The sequence below is a fragment of the Lacerta agilis genome, chromosome 9 (assembly GCF_009819535.1).
Source record: "Lacerta agilis isolate rLacAgi1 chromosome 9, rLacAgi1.pri, whole genome shotgun sequence".
Taxonomy (NCBI): domain Eukaryota; kingdom Metazoa; phylum Chordata; class Lepidosauria; order Squamata; family Lacertidae; genus Lacerta; species Lacerta agilis.
The window spans coordinates 72753380-72775530 of NC_046320.1; the positions used below are offsets into that span (position 1 = coordinate 72753380).

The 22151-nt window shown below is 44.9% G+C and overlaps 1 protein-coding gene across 4 annotated transcripts in view; it reads left to right on the forward strand.

Moving 5' to 3' along the window:
• Positions 1 to 9612: 9612 nt before the first annotated feature.
• The window catches only part of LOC117053410, a 45375-nt gene continuing 32836 nt past the window's right edge, over positions 9613 to 22151 (forward strand). For 2 of the 4 annotated variants that reach the window (XM_033161115.1, XM_033161116.1), the window contains exons 1-4: positions 9613 to 10796; positions 12275 to 12447; positions 20574 to 20635; positions 21225 to 21266. In XM_033161115.1, the coding sequence (XP_033017006.1) occupies positions 9839 to 10796; positions 12275 to 12447; positions 20574 to 20635; positions 21225 to 21266 (1235 nt within the window). In that variant the 5' untranslated portion in view covers positions 9613 to 9838. Of the gene's footprint in view, positions 10797 to 12274; positions 12448 to 15208; positions 15271 to 16075; positions 16115 to 20573; positions 20636 to 21224; positions 21267 to 22151 lie in introns of all 4 variants that reach the window. The other 2 variants (XM_033161117.1, XM_033161114.1) reach the window with 2 other exon arrangements.

Consider the following 22151-nt stretch of genomic DNA (forward strand, 5'->3'; position numbering starts at 1 on the left):
AATACAGGTAATATAAATATTTTAAAAATAAATTATTTTCCCTAGGTCTGGCCTCCCGTCATTTGCATATTTCATTCATTTTAAACCTGTCACATACATTTGTCTATTTGTTTAGTAATAAAGTGTAGGTATCTATGCCATTTTCCTTTTACAGGTATTATTTATAGAGGTTGTTCAAAAGCTACTACCGAGTTGAAATTACAGCAACTGTTCTCGAGATATCTCATGAAGCCTTCCCAATTTGAGATGAACTCCTGCTGCAAGGATACTTATTTATTTTTATTTATTTTTTAAAAAAAGATTAATTCACATATATTCATTCATATTTTCCGCCTTTCTGGCTTCCATAGCCGTGACTTCCCTCAGACCTTCCACATGGCTTTCAAATTTCTATCTTTTTAACCTATACATCTTTAATCTATCATTGCTTAAACTATCATATACATAATGATCACTGTAAAATTCATAATTACAATAATATTTCTTCATTTGTCTACAAAGCTTCTTGAAGTCCTATAAACGTATTCAATTGAGTATCATTATCTTTCAGATAGTTCGCAAATTTAGACCAGTCTTTGATGAATTTCTGGTCCCGCTGTTCTCGGATTCTTCCCGTCATTTTGTCCAGTTCTGCATATTCCATTAATTTCACTTTCCATTCTTCCTCTTGTTGGTGTTTCTTCCTGTTTCCAAATTTGTGCTATCAAAATTCTTGCCGCAGTCACTGCATATTGGAAAAATTTAACACCTTGCTTCTTAATGTCAGTGCCTATAATACCCAGTAGGAAAGCTTTTGGTTTTTTAACAAATGTATATTTCAGCATTTTCCTCATTTCATTATATATCATATCCCAGAAAATTCTTACCTTCTTACACTCCCACCACATATGATAAAAGGTACCAACTTTTTCTTTGCATTTCCAACACTTATTATCAATCTTTTACATCTTTGCCAACTTGACTGGGGTAATATACCATCTGTACATCATTTTTAACATATTTTCTTTTAATGCACTACATGCAGTAAATTTCATTCCTTCCTTCCACAGTTTTTCCCAGTCCTCTAACATAATATTATACCCAAAGTCTTTTACCCAGTGAATCATCACCGACTTCACTTCCTCGTCCTTCAAATTCCATTCCAGCAACATCTTATACATTTTTGCCAACACCTTGAAATTATTGTTTAAAATTTCTGTCTCAAATTTTGATTTAACATCACTAAATCCATTTTATGTCATTGTTAAACATTGCTTTTATCTGATGGTAGTGCAACCAGTTATTTCCATGTTCTTTTACTTTTTCATATGGTTTTAGTTTCCATCTTACGCTGTCATTTTTGAAGTAGCATCTCATATGTTATCCAGTTTTTACTCATATTTGCTTTTTTCAAACTCAACACTTCTGATGGTGATAACCACCAATGTGTTTTTCTTTCCAATAAGTTTTTATACCTGTCCCAAACTTCATAAAGAGACTTACGGAATATGTGGTTTCCAAAACCTTTATGAACCTTAATTTTATCATGCCATAAATATGCGTGCCATCCAAATCTGTTGTCATGTCCTTCCAGATCTAATAAATCTGTTTTCTTCAGCACTATCCATTCCTTTAACCAACAGAGACATGCCGCTTCATAGTACAATTTCAAGTCTGGCAGGGAGAATCCACCTCTTTACTGTCAGAAGTTTAAATCTTATCCTGGGCTTTCCCCCCTGCCAGATAAATCTTGAAATTATTTTTTGCCATTCTTTAAAAATAGCTGTCCCCTTGATTATTGGAATTGTTTGAAACAGAAATAACATTTTTGGCAGCACATTCATTTTTATTGCAGATATTCTTCCCAACAGGGAAAGTTTCATTCTCTCCCACACTTCCAAGTCTCTTTTTATTTTATTCCAAACTGTTTCGTAGTTATCTTGGTATAAATTAATATTTTTTGGTGTTATCCATATACTTAAGTATTTAATTTTTTTCACCGCTTCAATATTTATTTCTTGTTGCATTTTCTGAGATTCATTGTCCATATTCTTAACCAAAATCTTAGGTTTTTTTTCTTATTCAATTTAAATCCTGCAACTTGTCCAAATTCTTCCATCTCCTCTAATACTGCATTTGAGCTTTCTATAGGTTCTTCAACTGTCAGTACCAAGTCATCGGCATAGGCTTTAACTTTATGTTGCTTTTTTCCGACTGTTATTCCTTTTATTCTTCCTGATTGTCTTATTGAGGATACTTATTGCTACACATTGGAAGAGTGATAAAATCCCTTCTAAATCAGAATGGCTAACAGAGCTAGTAGAATATGCTGAGTTAGACAACCTTTCTGAAAAGATTAAAGGGACTCTCTTTCCTTAGCAGTTTTTTTTTAAAGTGGAGATGGAATTAGTATGTTGTGATTTTTGAAGGTGGGTGGGTTTCTTTTGGCTTGGTGAAGCACCATGTCACCTGGAAGAGCTCCTCTTCTCTTCCTGGCCTCGGGGTGGGGGTGGGGCTGTAGGATGGCTTGCGGAGAGAGCATCAGCTGGTGCATGGAGGTCAGGAAGGGGGAGAAGCTGCAGCCAAAGAGGAGGAGGAGGAGAAGGAGAAGAGGAGGAGGAGTTTGGATTTGATATCCCGCTTTATCACTACCTGAAGGAGTCTCAAAGCGGCTAACGTTCTCCTTTCCCTTCCTCCCCCACAACAAATACTCTGAGAGGTGAGTGGGGCTGAGAGACTTCAAAGAAGTGTGACTAGCCCAAGGTCACCCAGCAGCTGCATGTGGAGGAGCGGAGACACGGACCCGATTCCCCAGATTACGAGTCTACCACTCTTAACCACTACACCACATTGGCTCTCAGAGCACTGTGGGGCTATCTCTGCTGCCGCTGCTCGGTGCAGGAGGACTTTCTGGGCTTAGCCCTCGCTCAGCTGCTGTTTCTCCACCTTCTGCACTCACCCCCACCCAGTGTGTGTTTGTGTACAGTGGTACCTTGGTTTACAAACTTAATCCGTTCCGGAAGTTTGTTCTTAAACCAAGGCACGCTTTCCCTAATGAAGCCTCCAGCTGCCGGTGCCCTTCTATTGTTTGGATTCCGTTCCTAAACCAAAGTAAAGTTCTCAAACCAATACACTATTGCGGACTGTTCTTAAACCGAGGTACCACTCTATGTATATAAGTAAATAAAACATATATCCTAAAGACACCACAGTCTCTGCTGTGCCTCATTTCGAAAAGGAAACGCGAACTCTGGGGAAGCACCTGGAACCTCACAACGCTCGGAGATTGGGGAGGAATGCTGCATACTAAAATACTTTTAAAAAATACTTTCTCCTTCATGGATCACTGCTTGTATTTTTTTAATCATGTTGTAAGGCACGAGTGCCTGATACTGGGACAGTAAAATGGGATATTATAAATCTTGTTAATTGATTAAGAGGGGGCCTTCTCAGTGGCTACACCCAGACTTTGGAACTCCCTACCTAAAGAGGTTACATGGGCAGGTTAAGATTTTGGGAACTGACTACTTTTAATGAAAGGGCTGGGGCCATGCTCTTTCTACTGTAATCTGTGGAAACCCAGTCAGATGTGTGGGGTATAAGTAATAAATCATTATTATTATGACAACGACTATTGTATTTAAATTTTTAAATTAATTTCACACACACACACAATTCCATTAATGTTTAATTGTTTTTAATGATTGTCCTCCCACCTCATATTTTCAGCTCTTGTTTTAACTGTAAGCTGCCTAGAATCCCTGCCTGGGGAAAAAGTAAGGATATAAATAAACACATATATATAATACAAGGTGAGTCTTTTAAGAGAGTCCCTGTGGAAAACAGCAATTCTCTGGTATTGCTGCCTGAAGCTAGTGGCCAGCTGCTGGCTCTCAAGTTTATGGTTTGTTTTGTTTGTGAAGTGGATCTCTCAGCTGTCTCTGTTAAAGAGTTTTCCCTGGTGCAGTTGTGGGGGGGGGGGCATTTTACCCTCCAGATGTTGCTGAAAGACAACTATCAGCCACAGCAAACAGGGATTAAAAACACTCACAGCAGGTGTTGTTGTTCAGTCGTTCAGTCGTGTCCGACTCTTCGTGACCCCATGGACCAGAGCACGCCAGGCACGCCTATCATTCACTGCCTCCCGCAGTTTGGCCAAACTCATGTTAGTAGCTTCGAGAATACTGTCCAACCATCTCATCCTTTGTCGTCCCCTTCTCCTTGTGCCCTCCATCTTTCCCAACATCAGGGTCTTTTCCAGGGAGTCTTCTCTTCTCATGAGGTGGCCAAAGTACTGGAGCCTCAACTTCAGGATCTGTCCTTCTAGTGAGCACTCAGGGCCGATTTCCTTGAGAATGGATAGGTTTGATCTTCTTGCAGTCCATGGGACTCTCAAGAGTCTCCTCCAGCACCATAATTCAAAAGCATCAATTCTTCGGCGATCAGCCTTCTTGATGGTCCAGCTCTCACTTCCGTACATTACTACTGGGAAAACCATAGCTTTAACTATACGGACCTTTGTTGGCAAGGTGATGTCTTTGCTTTTTAAGATGCTGTCTAGGTTTGTCATTGCTTTTCTCCCAAGAAGCAGGCGTCTTCTAATTTCGTGACTGCTGTCACCATCTGCAGTGATCATGGAACCCAAGAAAGTGAAATCTCTCACTGCCTCCATTTCTTCCCCTTCTATTTGCCAGGAGGTGATGGGACCAGTGGCCATGATCTTAGTTTTTTTGATGTTGAGCTTCAGACCATATTTTGCGCTTTCCTCTTTCACCCTCATTAAAAGGTTCTTCAATTCCTCCTCACTTTCTGCCATCAAGGTTGTATCATCAGCATATCTGAGGTTGTTGATATTTTTTCCGGCAATCTTAATTCCGGTTTGGGATTCATCCAGCCCAGCCTTTCGCATGATGAATTCTGCATATAAGTTAAATAAGCAGGGAGACAATATACAGCCTTGTCGTACTCCTTTCCCAATTTTGAACCAATCAGTTATTCCATATCCAGTTCTAACTGTAGCTTCTTGTCCCAAATAGAGATTTCTCAGTAGACAGATGAGGTGATCCGGCACTCCCATTTCTTTAAGAACTTTCCATAGTTTGCTGTGGTCGACACAGTCAAATGCTTTTGCGTAGTCAATGAAGCAGAAGTAGATGTTTTTCTGGAACTCTCTAGCTTTCTCCATAATCCAGCGCATGTTTGCAATTTGGTCTCTGGTTCCTCTGCCCCTTCGAAATCCAGCTTGCACTTCTGGGAGTTCTCGGTCCACGTACTGCTTAAGCCTGCCTTGTAGAATTTTAAGCATAACCTTGCTAGCGTGTGAAATGAGTGCAATTGTGCGGTAGTTAGAGCATTCTTTGGCACTGCCCTTCTTTGGGATTGGGATGTAAACTGATCTTCTCCAATCCTCTGGCCACTGCTGAGTTTTCCAAACTTGTTGGCATATTGAGTGTAGCACCTTAACAGCATCATCTTTTAGGATTTTAAATAGTTCAGCTGGAATATCATCACTTCCACTGGCCTTGTTGTTAGCAAGGCTTTCTAAGGCCCATTTGACTTCACTCTCCAGGATGTCTGGCTCAAGGTCAGCAACCACACTACCTGGGGTGTATGAGACCTCTATATCTTTCTGGTATAGTTCCTCTGTGTATTCTTGCCACCTCTTCTTGATGTCTTCTGCTTCTGTTAGGTCCTTTCCACTTTTGTCCTTAATTGTGGTAATCTTTGTACGAAATGTTCCTTTCATATCTCCAATTTTCTTGAACAGATCTCTGGTTTTTCCCATTCTGTTATTTTCCTCTATTTCTTTGCATTGCTCGTTTAGAAAGGCCCTCTTGTCTCTCCTTGCTATTCTTTGGAAATCTGCATTCAATTTCCTGTATCTTTCACTATCTCCCTCACATTTTGCTTGCCTTCTCTCCCCCGCTATTTTTAAGCCCTCATTGGACAGCCACTTTGCTTTCTTGCATTTCTTTTTCATTGGGATGGTTTTCGTTGCTGCCTCCTGTATAATGTTACGAGCCTCCATCCACAGTTCTTCAGGCACTCTATCCACCAAATCTAAGTCCTTAAACCTGTTTTTCACTTCAACTGTGTATTCATAAGGAATTTGATTTAGATTGTATCTTACTGGCCCAGTGGTTTTTCCTACTTTCTTAAGTTTAAGCTGGAATTTTGCTATAAGAAGCTGATGATCAGAGCCACAGTCAGCTCCAGGTCTTGTTTTTGCTGAGTGTATAGAGCTTCTCCATCTTTGGCTGCAGAGAATATAATCAATCTGATTTCGATGTCGCCCATCTGGTGATGTCCATGTGTAGAGTCGTCTCTTGTGTTGTTGGAAAAGAGTGTTTGTGATGACCAGCTTGTTCTCCTGACAGAACTCTATTAGCCTTTGCCCTGCTTCATTTTGAACTCCAAGGCCAAACTTGCCAGTTGTTCCTTTTATCTCTTGACTCCCTACTTTAGCATTCCAATCCCCTATAATGAGAAGAACATCCTTCTTTGGTGTCATTTCTATAAGGTGTTGTAAGTCTTCATAGAATTGGTCAATTTCAGTTTCTTCAGCACTGGAAGTTGGTGCATAAACTTGGATTACTGTGATGTTAAAAGGACTGCCTTGGATTCGTATCGAGATCAATCTATCATTTTTGAAATTGCATCCCAGTACAGCTTTCGCCACTCTTTTGTTGACTATGAGGGCCACTCCATTTCTTTTACGGGATTCCTGCCCGCAGTAGTAGATATGATAGTCATCTGAACTGAATTCGCCCATTCCCGTCCATTTTAGTTCACTGATGCCTAGGATGTCAATGTTTATTCTTGCCATCTCATTTTTGACCACATCCAGCTTACCAAGGTTCATGGTTCTTACATTCCAGGTTCCTATGCAATACTTTTCTTTACAGCATTGGACTTTCCTTTCGCTTCCAGGCATATCCGCAACTGAGTGTCCTTTCGGCTTTGGCCCAGCCGCTTCATCAGCTTTGGATCTACTTGTACTTGTCCTCCGCTCTTCCCCAGTAGCATGTTGGACGCCTTCCGACCTGAGGGGCTCATCTTCCAGCGTCATATCTTTTATATGCCTGTTGTCTTTGTCCATGGAGTTTTCTTGGCAGGGATACTGGAGTGGGTTGCCAGTTCCTCCTCCAGGTGGATTACGTTTGGTCCAAACTCTCCACTATGACCTGTCCATCTTGGGTGGCCCTGCACGGCATAGCTCATAGCTTCCCTGAGTAATTCAAGCCCCTTCGCCACGACAAGGCAGTGATCCATGAAGGGGCACAGCAGGTGTAGGAAACCCCAATCAGGGCGTTAATTGCCCCAGAATTGTAGCAGCTGTGGAAGGGACCCCAAGGGCCATCTAGTCCAACCCCACTGCCATGCAGAAATCTCAAATAAAGCACCCGTGACAGATGGCCTTCCAACCTCTTGCTTGAAAACCTCCAAGGAGGGAGAGTCCAACACCTTCCTAGTCCTTTCCTGCTCCTGCTGCTCAGCAGCTGGCCTTGCTAACATCGAGGTAGACTGCCTCTGGAGCTGGAGATTGTGCTTGGCTATCCTAGAATACTTCTTTCATTCGTTTATTTTGCCTATTTCCCACGTTTCGTCTGTAAACCACCTTGTGGCCCTCGGATAAAGGGCAGCATATAAATAATAATAATAATAAATAATAATAATAATAATAATAATTCCCACGAAGGTGCTGTGCGCAAGTCTCCTCCTCCTGAGGGGCAGTGGCCGGGCGCCGTGCTCCCACCCAGGGCGTTTCAGGGACCGAGGGCGGCAGGATTCGAACTCTGGTCTCTTCCAGGTCCCAAACGCGACCAGCACTCTAATTCCCCAGGGCCAACAGCAGCCTCTGGTACGCGAGACAAGGAAGAGCCCTGCGGGCCCCGACCCCTTTCCCGCAGACGCCGCCAACCGGTCCCCGGAGATAGACTGCCTCTGGCCACGAAGGCTCCACCAGGCAGCAAGCAGGGGAAGCGGCGGCGCCTACAGCGCACGCGCAGGAAGTAACACGCGTGGCGCGCACGCGCACTTTCTCCCGGCGAGAGAGCGCGCGCACGCGAGCGCATTTGGTCGGCACCGCTCCCTCTGCCCGCTGGCCAATCCGCAGCCAGGGGCCCTCCGCGCACGCGCAGTACACCCCTCTCAGCGCCTCCGACGGCGATTGCGAGGGCTGGAAGAGGTCTCGTCTGAGGTAAGCTGTGCAAGATGGCGGCCGGTTAGGGGGCCGGAGAGGGAGGCCTCTTTCTCCTTCCCCCGCTCGCCGCCTTGGCTCCGAACTCTTCGTCCTCTGCCTGTGGGGCTTCTAGTCCTCAGGGAGGGAAAGAGCGGGCCCTGAATGGCTGCTCCGGGTAGGCCTTTCCCGTTGCCGAATGGCTGTCGCTGTAGTATTTATTATTATTATTGAAACAAAATAGAAAATTCCTTCCAGTAGCACCTTAGAGACCAACTGAGTTTGTTCTTGGTATGAGCTTTCGTGTGCATGCACACTTCTTCAGATTATTATTATTGTTATTGTTATTATTTTTTCCTCAGGGTTTCCTCAGCCACGCTGGGCGGCTTCTAACAAAATATTAAAATACTTATAACAATTCATTAAATATTCCTCAGGCATTAAAAGCTTCCCTAAACAGGGCTGCCTTATTGATGTTATTGTTGTTATTATTTATTGTTTTGTTGTTGTTACTACTACTATTACTACTATTAATGGCCCTCCAAGTTTCCCTGATATGATCCTGGAATCTCCCATTTTCCCTTAGGACAGTGGTGCCCAAACTATTTCTAAAGAGGGCCAGATTTGATGAAATGAAGGGCCATGAGGGCCAACCAAAGTTCTTGACCTTTTTTAAGGGTTGTAGTTGTTGAGGTTTTTTTAGGGCTGAAATTGTTGAGTTTTTTTTTTTTAGGATTTCACCCCAAGAAATAAACTGTCACATGGGCTGGATTAAACCGACCAGCGGGCCAAATTAGACCCCCGAAACGGACTTTGGACATGCCTGCCTTAGGACGTCCCAGTTTTTGTGGGAGAAATGTTGGAGGGGCTGGAGTTATCTGACCCCAGAGCCGTCTGAAAGCAATCCTGTAGAGGGAAGTTAATGATTTGTTATTATATTATTTACATGAGAGCAGGGTCTTTTCTGCAGAGGCCCTTAACTTTTGGGATGCTGTCCCCAGGGAGGCTTGCCTGGTGGCTTCCTTATTTTAGGCTCCAGGCAAAAAATTTCCTCAGCTGCTAAGACTTTGGCTGATTGACATCTGATGCCCTTTTAAACTATGTGTGGGAAATTATTGTTTGTTTCTTTGTTTTTATATTGTCAACCGCCCTGTAATCCTCCGATAAAGGGTAATACAGAAATCTAATAAATAACAGTATTAATAACTACGCACTGGAGACTTCATAGAGCTGAACAATACTCCTACCTTTTGACAATGGCCACCCAATTAGGGGAGCCTCATTGTCCACAGCAGCAGGGGAGCTATCATTCTGGCCTCAGAACCCAGTAGTGAAATGCCCAAATGCCACATCCCTCACCCTCTCTGCCTCTCTCAATTTCTCTACGTCAGCCACCCTGGCCTCAAGGACAGCCGATAGTCACGCATGCGGCGCACAGTGCAGTACACTGGAAAGCCTCTGCACCCCTCCTTCCTTTCTGATTACATTTTGTGTTTTTACTTTCAGCTTGGTGGTGATGTCTGCTGTGAATTGCTGCAGATTTGGCATTTCCCTCTGTAGTGTCCTCCTCTGCAGCTTGTTGAGTTTAAAACCAAGTGATCTCAGTGGTTGAACCCTGTTGCTTCTGACCATTCTGCCACACTTCATCCGTCCTTAAATTTGTCACCGGTGTAATTAGCCATGGTCAAGTCTAAAAAAAAGAAAAACCAACAGAAGAAGGGGGATTGCTGGGATTACAGCTGGGGACCTGGAGGAAATATGCCCCCATGGATGGGAGGTCCTTGCCCAGATGCCATGTGGGGACCTGGAGGAAATAGGCCCCCATGGATGGGAGGTCCTTGCCCAGATGACATGTGGGGACCTGGAGGAAATAGGCCCCCATGGATGGGAGGTCCTTGCCCAGGTGACAACTGGGGACCTGGAGGAAATATTGCCCCGTGTATGGGAGGCCGTTGCCCAGATGACATGTGGGGACCTGGAGGAGATATGCCCCCATGGATGGGAGGTTCTTGCCCAGATGACACATGGAGACCCGGAGGAGATATGAGCCCATGGATGAGAGATCCTTGTCCTGATGACATGTTGAAACCCGGAGGAGATACCGGTATGAGCCCATGGACGAGAGATCCTTGTCCAGATGACACATGGCAACCTAGAAAGAGGAAACACGGAAAATATATGCAGCCAAATATGAGAGACCCCTGTCCTAATATGGGTGAGCCTAGCGAGCCCATGTCTTCAGGACCTAATGCACCTGACCAAATGCAGTGTAGGACTTTTGGCGGGCCAGGAAAGAAGCAGCAGCCGATGGACCAATGTGGCACTAACAGTCGGGAGAATGGTCCATTGCCGCCTGGTAATTGTAGCTCAGATCAGACGGCTGCAGGAAATGCTTCAGATACTCAAAGGCATTACACAGAAGAGGGTGCTGCAAGAATTCTATCAAACTTTGGCTTATCTACTAAAGATTTGGAGGAATTTGGCCACTATTCAGATGAGCAGCTGAAGCCTGAAAACATGGCTATGATTTTGAGGGATATTGTGGAGCGCAAGAAGGCTCGTCAGTTGCCCACTTCATCTCAGGGCAAAGAAGAGGAAACCTCTGGCGGACATGGTGGATCTGATTCCCTGATGAAAAGTAAGTCCAGTTATGAATATGGAAGGAAGTGTGTAGAAACCAGGCTAACCAGTAATTCCATAGTTCCAGTTACAGGTAGGTAGCCGTGTTGGTCTGCCATAGTAAAAAAAAAATAAAAAAAAATTCCTTCCAGTAGCACCTTAGAGACCAACTAAGTTTGTTCTTGGTATGAGCTTTCATGTGCATGCACACGAAAGCTCATACCAAGAACAAACTTAGTTGGTCTCTAAGGTGCTACTGGCAGAAATTCCATGAAGACTTCAGGGTCAAGCTGGCATTTTCTACTACATGATGCAGTGACAGCCACCATTTGGATGGCTTCAAAAGCGGATTAGAGATATTCAGAGGGAACGACTTGTTATGATGGTTGCTTTTATGATGAGGGATGCTGCCTCCAGGACTGGAGGATTGGCACATCTGCATACTAGTTGCTGGGGAACAGAAGCGGGCAGTGCTGCTGACCTCTGTTCTTGCTTGTGAGCTCCGCAGAACTGGCTGCTGGACTAGATGGGCCGCTGGCCTGATCCAGTAGCTGGGCTCTTTTTTAAGCTCCTACAAACACTGGTGGAGAAGAAAGACAACAGATGGGGTTCCAGGAAAGCACCGTAGATATCTAGCCCTTTCACATACCCGTGGGTACTATAGGCAAGGAGGGGTTTTTCGGGGGGGTGTTTTTTGTTGTTACAGTTACAGTGGTTAAGTACGCATCAGGTTAAAAACTCCGCTTAAGATCAGAAATCTTGCTCTGGTGGCGCAGCGGCAGCGGGAGATCCCATTAGCTAAAGTGGTGCTTCAGGTTAAGTATGCTTCAGGTTAAGAACGGACCTCCAGAACGAATCAAGTTCTTAACCTGAGGTACCACTGTATTTATATCCTGCTTTTCTAGATCCTTATCCTTCCCGGTTGGTTTACAGGTGATGTTAACCTACCTTTTTTTTTAAGATACCTGAGTATAGAATCCCAACAATATCCTGCCTACTGGACAACGTCTGACAGAATTATTTCTTAGTTTATTTATTTCATTTCTATCCTTTTTATCCAAGGACCTTAAGGGAGCATGCATGGCTCTCCCTCTCCTCTTTTAGTTCTCACTACAACTCTGTGTGATAGGTTAGGTCGAGAGGCAGTGACTGGTCCAAGGTCCCTTTGCAAGCTTTGTGACCGAGTGGGGATTTGAACCCTGGTCTCCCAGGTCTGTGTCCGACACTCCCACCACTACACCACAGTGGCTCTTCAGAATGGCCCTGGAGGATGGGAGGGGCTCAGCTGAACGGACCCTGATGCATTATTTGCTTACTGCCCCCTCTACTGGGCACCTCACTGCACAGAGTAGTTGATGGGAAATGATCTTTTTGGGGGGCTGGAAGGGGATATCCAGTAGGAGCAAGCTCCGAGGTGGCCGTTGCCCTTGTCCCTTTCTCTCCTGGAATTTGGTTGGCATCCGTTTCCATGCTTAACAGAATCTTGTCTTCCTTCAGCAGGACCTCTGGTACCTTCAGCAGCTCAACCCGCAACAACACCTGCGGCTTCGGTTTTGCCTCAGTCTTCAGTATCTCCATCTCTGTCAATGATGAATGATTATCATGCTGTGTCGCCAACTGTACTTCCACACCTGTGTACTCTGTGTCAAATAGAATGTGCAAATATGACGGTGAGTTCTTAGTTTTGGCACAAACAAAAAAGTTTACACGGTTGTATTGAGCCCAGGAGGAGTGCATTTTCCACTCTGGGTTTCAAGCACATCTTACGCCATGATGACTGGTTGATATTATCCTGGGGAAGTCAACATGGTGCCCTCCAAATGTTATTGTACAGCATTACTGCAGCCTGTCTCCCCTCCCCTAAGCCCCAGTGCCCAATTTTTTCCCCAAGAGGGCCAGATTTGATGAAGTGAACATGCGTGAGGGAGTTTTTTAAGAATTGAAATTCTTGAGCAGGGGTCGGTAAGCTACGGCTCACAGGCCGGATCCGGTCCAATTGCCCTCAAGATCTGGCCCGCGGACGTTCCGTGGATCCTCACACACCGCAGTGCCTCCTCCCTCCCTGCTCCTGGCTTCTCCCCACCCTTCTCCCTGCCCTGCATAGAGCAGGAAGGGGGCTGAGCTGGCTGAGTGCCATTTTGGGCAACGCCTCTCCGGAGCCAGCCAGCGCTTTCGGGCCCCTCGTCCCTCCGCTGCCACCGCCCGCATCTTCCGCTCGCAAGGGCAGGCACAGGACCTGCAGTTGGCACAGCGCAGTGGCAATATGTTGCAGCCTCAGCTTCAGGATCTGTCCTTCCAGTGAGCACTCAGTGCTGATTTCCTTCAGAATGGATGGGTTTGATCTTCTTGCAGTCCCTGGGACTTCTTGCAGGCCATGGGACTAGGATAGTCTAGACCCAACCAAACTTTCGTATTTGAGCCCTGCTTGTATAATCATTTAAGCATTCCCATTGTTTTTCAATTACGGTTTTTGATTTGTGCCTTATTAAATCAGTCAATTTTGTCAACTCCAGGTACTCGCATAGCTTACTTAACAGTTCCCCCTTTTTTGGGATATACTGTGGTACCCCGGGTTACGTACGCGATCCGTTCCTGGTCACGGTACATAACGCGGGCGTGCGTATAACGAAAGCATCCCCAAAAAAAACCTCTGGAAGAAGCGCGATTTGAGCGAAGTGCGCAGAACACTTCTGTGCATCTGGGGGTCGCGCGCGCTCCGGAAACACTTCCGGGTCACAGGCGTTCACATCTCTAACATCTGCAACACCGGGTGTGCATAACCTGGCGTGCCACTGTAATTTCCGTTCCAGTGACTGGCTACCAACGTTCTTGCTGCTGTTGTTGCATACAGAAAGATGTTAATTTTATCTTTGGGGATATCCTTATTCAAAATTCCTAGTACATACACTTCTGTGCTTTTGGTATATGATACTTTTATCAATTTTTTAATCTCTTCATGTATCATCGCCCCCCAAAATTGATCTCTGGACCTGTCCACCACATATGGTATAGGGTTCCTATCATTCTATTACATCTCCAGCATTTGTTACTATTTGATCTATTCATTTTGGCCAATCTGTCTGGGGCCAAATACCATCTGTGGTGCATCTCTTGATGAGTAGCAGGCCTTAAAGTTTATATTTTTTTATCCAGAACTTTTTCCAGTCTTCATATTCAATTGTATACCCTAGACCTCGTTCCCACTTAAGCATGTTTCCCCCTTTGACTTCTTGGTCTGGGAGGACTTTATCTAATAATCTATACATTTTAGAGAGTGTTTTTTGATTATTTTGTAAAACCTCTTTTTCTAGTTTTGATATTCTATTCCCAAATCCCTTAGTTTTTCTGTCTTTCCATAGCTGTCAACCTTTCCCTTTATTTGCAGGAAATTCCCTTATTATAGCATTGGGAAACAGTTGGGAGTGTTGACAGCTATGGTCTTTCTCATATGTAGCCTTAAGCTGGGTTGCCACCTTTCTGTCTTTCTCATATGTAGGCTTAAGTTGATTAAAAAATTCCACGAATCAATGTCAAATGCCTTTTTGGCATCTACCCGCAGCATTGCTATTTTCTTACTTGGTTTCATTTCCACATATTCTAATAAGTCTGTAATTACTCTGTAATTACTCCGGCTTGATCTTTTCTTATTATTATTTTTAACAAAATTTTAATTCTACTTTCTAAAACACCTGTGAAGATTTTATAATCTATATTTAATAGGGAGATTGGTCTATAATTTTTAATTAATTTCAGATCTGCACATTGTTTTGGGAGTAGGGTTATTAGCGCTTCTTGCCAGGATACTGTTATCTCTCCTTTTTTCTAAAATTTCATTCATGATCAATTTTAATATAGGTTCAATTATTTCTTCCAATTTTTTAGAGTATGTTACTGAAATTCTGTCTGGGCCTGGTGATTTCCCTTCTTTCATATTTTTTATCACTTTTTTGATAGGGTATTAGTGTGTGAAAACTATCGCGATCCAGGGATCCCTAGGTAGGAACCTCCAGGTCATGGAGATGTCAGGTGCCATCCTGGCATCCAGCCATCTCCACTTAGTTGTAAGTGTCTGATAGCGAGGTGCAAAATGTGCTTGGCACCTGGCTGGTTTTGAACACTGCCACGGACTATCATGAATTTAAATGACGGGATTATGCAGTTTTATAGACGGAAGCCCCATCAATGGGTATTGGGCATATAACTAAGTGGATCTTAGTGTTTTATGTTTATAAAAAATGTATATACCGCTTTAAAAAGAAAAGTTGCTGGTGGGAGAAGCAGCAGCTGAGGACAGCCCTTCTGTGCGTTATTCAGAAGCATCTGGCTGACTGCCGCAGGAGATGGGATGCTGGACTAGGTGGCACTTGGTTCTCATCTAGCAGCCAGGCTTTTTTGTGTTCTCATCCTGATTTCTTTCCTCCCTCTCTGTAGGGCTGGAATCTGCACGTGGGCACTACTGCACACTCTGAGAAATGTGATCAGCTACGCCAGCAGTAAGGCCTTTCATTTTAATTTATTGGGAATAGATAGAGAATTTATATAGTTTAAAAAAAGACTGCCTGGGTACCTCAGGACTTTGCTAAAAGCAACAGAGCCATTGCTTACATGCCTTGCCACAAACCTAAGCCAAGGAAGTTGTGGGAGCTCACCTTTGAAGGAACGGTGCCTGCTCATGTATAAGTGGTCTGTAGGCCGATTATGGAGCTGAACCAGGGAAGAAGGCTGAAGCTCAGTGGCATCTCATCTTGTGTTCTGTGGCTTTTAGATGCCTGTGGAGCATGAGCAGAGTTTTAGGAGGTGTGGCTTCAGGACAAACTAGTTCTTTGGGGAGCTGGAACCTGAGTCTCACTCCAGGGAACTTTTGGAAACCTGGGTCAAAGAGTCAGGGAACCCTTGTGGAATTCACTTTTAAACTGCCCCAGAATATCAGTACAGTTGTACCTTTTTTTGCGACTGGGATGCGTTCCGGAGCTCCGGTCGCTAGCTGAAAAGGATGCTGGACAAAGCCACTCAGAGCGTTTTCTACTTTTGCGCATATGTGAAGCGCGATTTAGCTTTTTTGCACATGCCTGATCGGCGAACCCAGCGGTAACCTGTTCCTGTACTTCTGGGTTTCCCACGGACGTTCGCCGGAATGGACGCTCGACGGGGTGGACTTAAAATGACGTATGGCTGTAGTAAGAAATCAATAATTTGGACGAAAGGGAGAGAAATAAGTGACTGAATGAGAATTGAATGGAGTACATGTACTGTGTCAAATGAATAACACAGCGGTTTTGCTGGCTTTTCTTGAAACAGGTATCCTGACTGGAATCCAGACTGCTCGTTGTTACAGAGGTAACCTTTTAATCTCCACATGAATAGTTGACTTCTGTTTACAAAAAATAACATCTTGGCATATTTGATTTCTGCTTTTACATTTGAAAAGGAAATGTCATTCAAATCCTGTTTTTTTCTGCCTCTTGCAGACATGAAGGTGACAAGAAAGAAAAACATATTCAACTGCCATGCTCTACCAGTTCTAACCCGAACGCTTCACAACACTCAGTTCCTGGCCATGCCTTGAGTCAGACTCGGTCACAATCTAGGACTAGGTCCAGGTCTTCGGAGCGACCGAGCTCCCCCAGCTCAAGTTCTCAAATGTCTTCTAGCCAGAAGAGAGAACAGGGAACATCAACTAGATCTCCAGGTAAGGTTTATGTTACAGATGCTTCAGTGACTGGGCTTTGGTTTTTTGTAAACAGGATTGTGTGTGTGATAATGGCAGACGTGTTGCAGTGGCTTTAGCTCAGTGAATAGTTTGTTCTGGGTCCCGTCCCACGTCCCCCGGATTTGTCATTGTGTCAATATAATGCCTGCCAAGAAGACCAAGTTTGTTGCTATATTGGATTGTGTGAGTGACTCTGCAACCCATTTCAAAAGGGGATGTTGGTTGATCTCAGCCATTTCCCTGCTCTGGAGTGTCCCCCACCCGCTTTGTAGTTTTTACAGTAGCTTAGTACAGTAATACCTCATGTCACCAGCGCTGCAGGTTACATGTATTCGGGTTGCGTTCCGCCCTTAACCCGGAAGTACTTGAACCGGTTACCTGCGGGTTTCGGTGCTTGCGCAGGTGCAGAAGCGCTAAATCGCGCTTCGTGCATGCTCAGAAGCGGCGAATCGTGACCTTCGCATGTGCAGATGCGGTGCTGTGGGTTGTGGGTACTGCGGGTTGTGAACGCGCCTCCCGCACGGATCACGTTCGCAACTCGAGCGTCCACTGTACAATGATCCTCTTTCATTCATGCTATGCAGGGTAGAACTTTGTTGCAAATTCAGCTGTGACTAAGGATCAGGGGAGATACTCTGCTGCTTCACTGCAGTTCAATTATACCTTGGGTTGCGTTAGCTGCAGGTTGCATTCGCCACGGGTTACGAACGCGCCACACTCGGAAGTACCAGAACAGGTTGCTTCCGGGTTTCGGCGTGCGTGCGTTCGCAGAATCGCTAAATAGTGCTGCGTGTGTGTGTAGATTTGGTGCTTCTGATTGTGGACCTTTCAGTTTGCAAACAGGGCTTCGGAACGGATCCCGTTTGCAACCAGAGGTACCACTGTATTGTTGCCAAAGGTAGACCTCAAGTTGTTGCAATAGAGCGTTGATGAACTGCAGGGAGGAACCAAAATTGGTTTCATTTTGTCCTTGTTTTTGTTTTGTACCTTTTGGGTTTTTAATCTTGTATTTTTATGTTGTGAACCGCCCTGAGATGTATGGATGGTGGGCGGTATACCAATTTAATAAATACTACTGCTAATAATAATAATAATAATTATGAGCCATTGCTTTTTCTCCCCCTCCTTAGCATCCTCTGCAGAAGCAAGAAGTTCCAGGCAACCTCCAGCCAAATCTGATGTGGCAGAACAACCACCCAACAAGTCAGAAAATCCACTGCAGACGAATCCCGGCCATCAGGACCTGGCCAAGAAGGAAGTAGCAACGCAGGAAGAAGGAGACCGGCAACCCCCAGCCAAATCTGATGTGGCAGAACAACCATCTAACAAGTCAGAAAATCCACTGCAGACAATTCCCGGCCATCAGGAGCTGGCCAAGAAGGAAGTAGCAACGCAGGAACAAGGAGACCGGCAACCTCCAGCCAAATCTGATGTGGCAGAACAACCATCTAACAAGTCAGAAAATCCACTGCAGACAATTCCCGGCCATCAGGAGCTGCCCAAGAAGGAAGTAGCAACGCAGGAAGAAGGAGACTGGCAACCCCCAGCCAAATCTGATGTGGCAGAACAACCATCTAACAAGTCAGAAAATCGACTGCAGACAAATCCTGGCCATCAGGAGCTGGCCAAGAAGGAGGTAGCAACGCAGGAAGAAGGAGACCGGCAACCTCCAGCCAAATCTGATGTGGCAGAACAACCATCTAACAAGTCAGAAAATCCACTGCAGACAATTCCCGGCCATCAGGAGCTGGCCAAGAAGGAAGTAGCAATGCAGGAAGAAGGAGACCGGCAACCCCCAGCCAAATCTGATGTGGCAGAACAACCATCTAACAAGTCAGAAAATCCACTGCAGACAATTCCCGGCCATCAGGAGCTGCCCAAGAAGGAGGCAGCAACGCCGGAAGAAGGAGACCGGCAACCCCCAGCCAAATCTGATGTGGCAGAACAACCATCTAACAAGTCAGAAAATCCACTGCAGACAATTCCCGGCCATCAGGAGCTGGCCAAGAAGGAAGTAGCAATGCAGGAAGAAGGAGACCGGCAACCCCCAGCCAAATCTGATGTGGCAGAACAACCATCTAACAAGTCAGAAAATCCACTGCAGACAATTCCCGGCCATCAGGAGCTGGCCAAGAAGGAAGTAGCAACGCAGGAAGGAGGAGACCGGCAACCTCCAGCCAAATCTGATGTGGCAGAACAACCATCTAACAAGTCAGAAAATCCACTGCAGACAATTCCCGGCCATCAGGAGCTGGCCAAGAAGGAAGTAGCAATGCAGGAAGAAGGAGACCGGCAACCCCCAGCCAAATCTGATGTGGCAGAACAACCATCTAACAAGTCAGAAAATCCACAGCAGACAATTCCCGGCCATCAGGAGCTGCCCAAGAAGGAGGCAGCAACGCCGGAAGAAGGAGACCGGCAACCCCCAGCCAAATCTGATGTGGCAGAACAACCATCTAACAAGTCAGAAAATCCACTGCAGACAATTCCCGGCCATCAGGAGCTGGCCAAGAAGGAGACAGCAGCGCAGGAACAAGGAGACCAGCAACTTCCAGCCAAATCTGATGTGGCAGAACAACCACCCAAAAAGTCAGATGCCAAGAAGAGGAAGAGATTGCTAACTCTAAGAATATTTACACATGTGTGTTCTCTGTGTAATGTTAAATGTAGAAATTTGAAGGTGAGTCACTCCCCCCCCCCCCGCATGATTACATACTTTTGTACACAACGTGTTCTATGTACTGGGTTTAATTGACTTCTGGATATCTGTCAATTTTATTCCCGTAAGATGTCCAAAAGTTAATAAGTTTGTGAATAAATACTGTGTGTTTCTGATTTGCACAATGTGACTGGCTATTTCTGCAGGTTTCACCCGTAAAAGCTGCCTTATGATAGACATGTTCTCATTTCACTTTGGATTCCCAGTTCTCTCTACTGCTTCCTCTGTCTATAATTAAACTTGCTCTAGTAGCTTCTAGGATCAAAGGAAGTTGCACTTAAAGTAGACAGTGGTTTAAGGTTGAAATCTAGTCAGAAACATTGGTAAAGAAGACATTTACTATAGTGTTAGTATGATAGAAGACTATGTCTTATCTAACTTTGAGCTGCTGTTGTCTATTTGAATATTAAATGCATTGCACAATATTGAACATTGTCCAGTATTAAACTCATACACATGATTGAAGGGTGCGTGAGTGTGTAGTTCTACTCTGCTGTGGAAACTCTGATATATAAGCTAGGTGACAGATGGCTACTTAAATCAAGGTTGCAGTTGCCAAAACAGAATGTCCAGTTGCCATTTTGGGGCCAGGTGGATCTAAAGTCTTATTTTTCAAAAGGTGGGCTGACTGATTGATTCTCAGTTAAACATCTGGCTAGCTCAAGTAACAACCTTGAGCCAGGTTCAGAACTTTGAGAACTTAAAGAAGAAAAATCACTTGATGCAGGGACAGTCAAATATATATACCAGCCTATTCCGACCTCCTTTTCTGAATGGTGTCATGGACTAAAATATAACTATAATAAAATATAAAATAAAAAATTCCTTCCAGTAGCATCTTGGAGACCTACTAAGTTTGTAACTGATAGAATTCTACAAGAAGTGGTGTTGGTGTGTGAAAAATGTCGCGATCCAAGGATCCCCAGGAGGGCACCTCCAGGTTGTGAAAACGTCAGGTGCCATCCTGGCACCCGGTCATCTCCACTTGGTTGTAAGTGTCTGATAGCCAGGTGCAAAATGTGCTTGGCACCTGGCTAGTTTTGAACACTGCCACGGACGCTCTTGACCTTAAATGACGAGATTATGCAGTTTTAGAGACGGAGGCCCCATCAATGGGTATTGGGCGTATCACTAAGTGGAACTTAGTAGTTTATTTTTATAAAAAATGTATATAATGCTAGTAGTTATTTTAAAACAGTTGCTGGTGGGAGAAGCAGCAGCAGAGGAGAGCCCTTCTGTGGGTTTCTCAGAAGCATCAGGCTGACTGCCGCAGGAGATGGGATGCTGGACTAGGTGACGCTTTGTTCTCATCTAGCAGTCAGGCTTTTTTGTGTTCTCATCCTGATTTCTTCCCTTCCTCCCTGTAGGAGTGGAATCTGCACGTGAGCACTACTGCACACTCTGAGAAATGTGATCAGCTACGCCAGCAGTAAGGCCTTTCATTTTAATTTATTGGGAATAGATTGAGGATTTGAAATGGTTTGACAATGACTGCCTGGGTACCTCAGGACTTTGCTAAAAGCAGCAGAGCCATTGCTTACATGCCTTGTCTCAAATCTCAGCCAAGGAAGTTGTGGGAGCTCACCTTTGAAGGAACGGTGCCTGCTCTAGGTTCTGTTGCATGTATAAGTGGTCTGTAGGCCGATTATGGAGCTGGATCAGGGAAGAAGGCTGAAGCTCAGTGGCATCTCATCTTGTGTTCTGTGGCTTTTAGATGCCTGTGGAGCATGAGCAGAGTTTTAGGAGGTGTGGCTTCAGGACAAACGAGTTCTTTGAGGAGCTGGAACCTGAGTCTCACTCCAGGGAGCTTTTGGAAATCTGGGTCAAAGAGTCAGGGAACCCTTGTGGAATCACTTTTAAACTGCCCCAGAAGATCAGTAGTAAGAGACCAATAATTTGGACAAAAGGGAGAGAAGTAATTGACAGTTTTAGAAACTTGCCTGAATGAGAATTGAATGGAGTACATGTTCTGTGTCAAATGAATAACACAGCTGTTTTGCTGGCTTTTCTTGAAACAGGCCTCCTGACTGGATTGCAGAAGACTGCTCTTTGTTACAGAGGTAACCTTTTAATCTCCACATGAATACTCAGTAATGAGAATTAGGCTGCAGAAATCTCAATTCCCTGTTGTCCCCGATGGTTTGGGTTTTTGGAGACATTTTGAATGGGAAATATGCATCAGGGCATGCTGCACTTTGATATTTTCTGATGCTCCAGAAAGTGATCTGTGAGCTAATTCTGGTCTTTCATTGTATTTAGTAGAGAAAACTGTAAAGTGAAAAACTGTCAAGTATCTGCAGTTGGCCCCGTTCACTGCTGCTTAGGGACTATGTAACAAAAAACACTTCTGCAGAAAAAGTAACACAACACCCACACACCCCCGGATAATATTTTCCGCCCCAGGTTACTGGTTGTCACTGACCAGTACATGTAGGAGCTGCTTAACTCAGACTGCAGTCCCTCGTGTCTTCGTTCTAAGGCTCTGGGGGAGGCATAGGCAAACTCCGGCCCTCCAGATGTGTGGGACTACAATTCCCATCAACCCTGACTGCTGGTCCTGTTAGCTAGGGATGATGGGAATTGTAGTCCCCAACATCTGGAGGGCCAGAGTTTGCCTATGCCTGCTCTAGGGGCCAGCGGGCTGAGCAGCTGTGGGTTGCACTGGAGCAAAGCCACTAGCAGGCAGGTAGCCATTCCCTGTGCAGGTGGCAGCCATAATTATCTGGTATGATGCTGGGCATTCTGTTACCAGCATCTGAGTTCCTTTAGTCATTGGATGCTGCAGGCTCATGAGCCTGGAGCAGTCGAAGTGCAGAGATGATTTTTTTGGGGGGGTGGGGTGGGTGGGCTTTCCATGTTGCCTCTCTGTTTTTTAAACTTTAAGGAGTTAAATGGTTACTAAACACTGCAGCCTTATTTTGTAGGCTTTTGATGCTTTTAGCTTT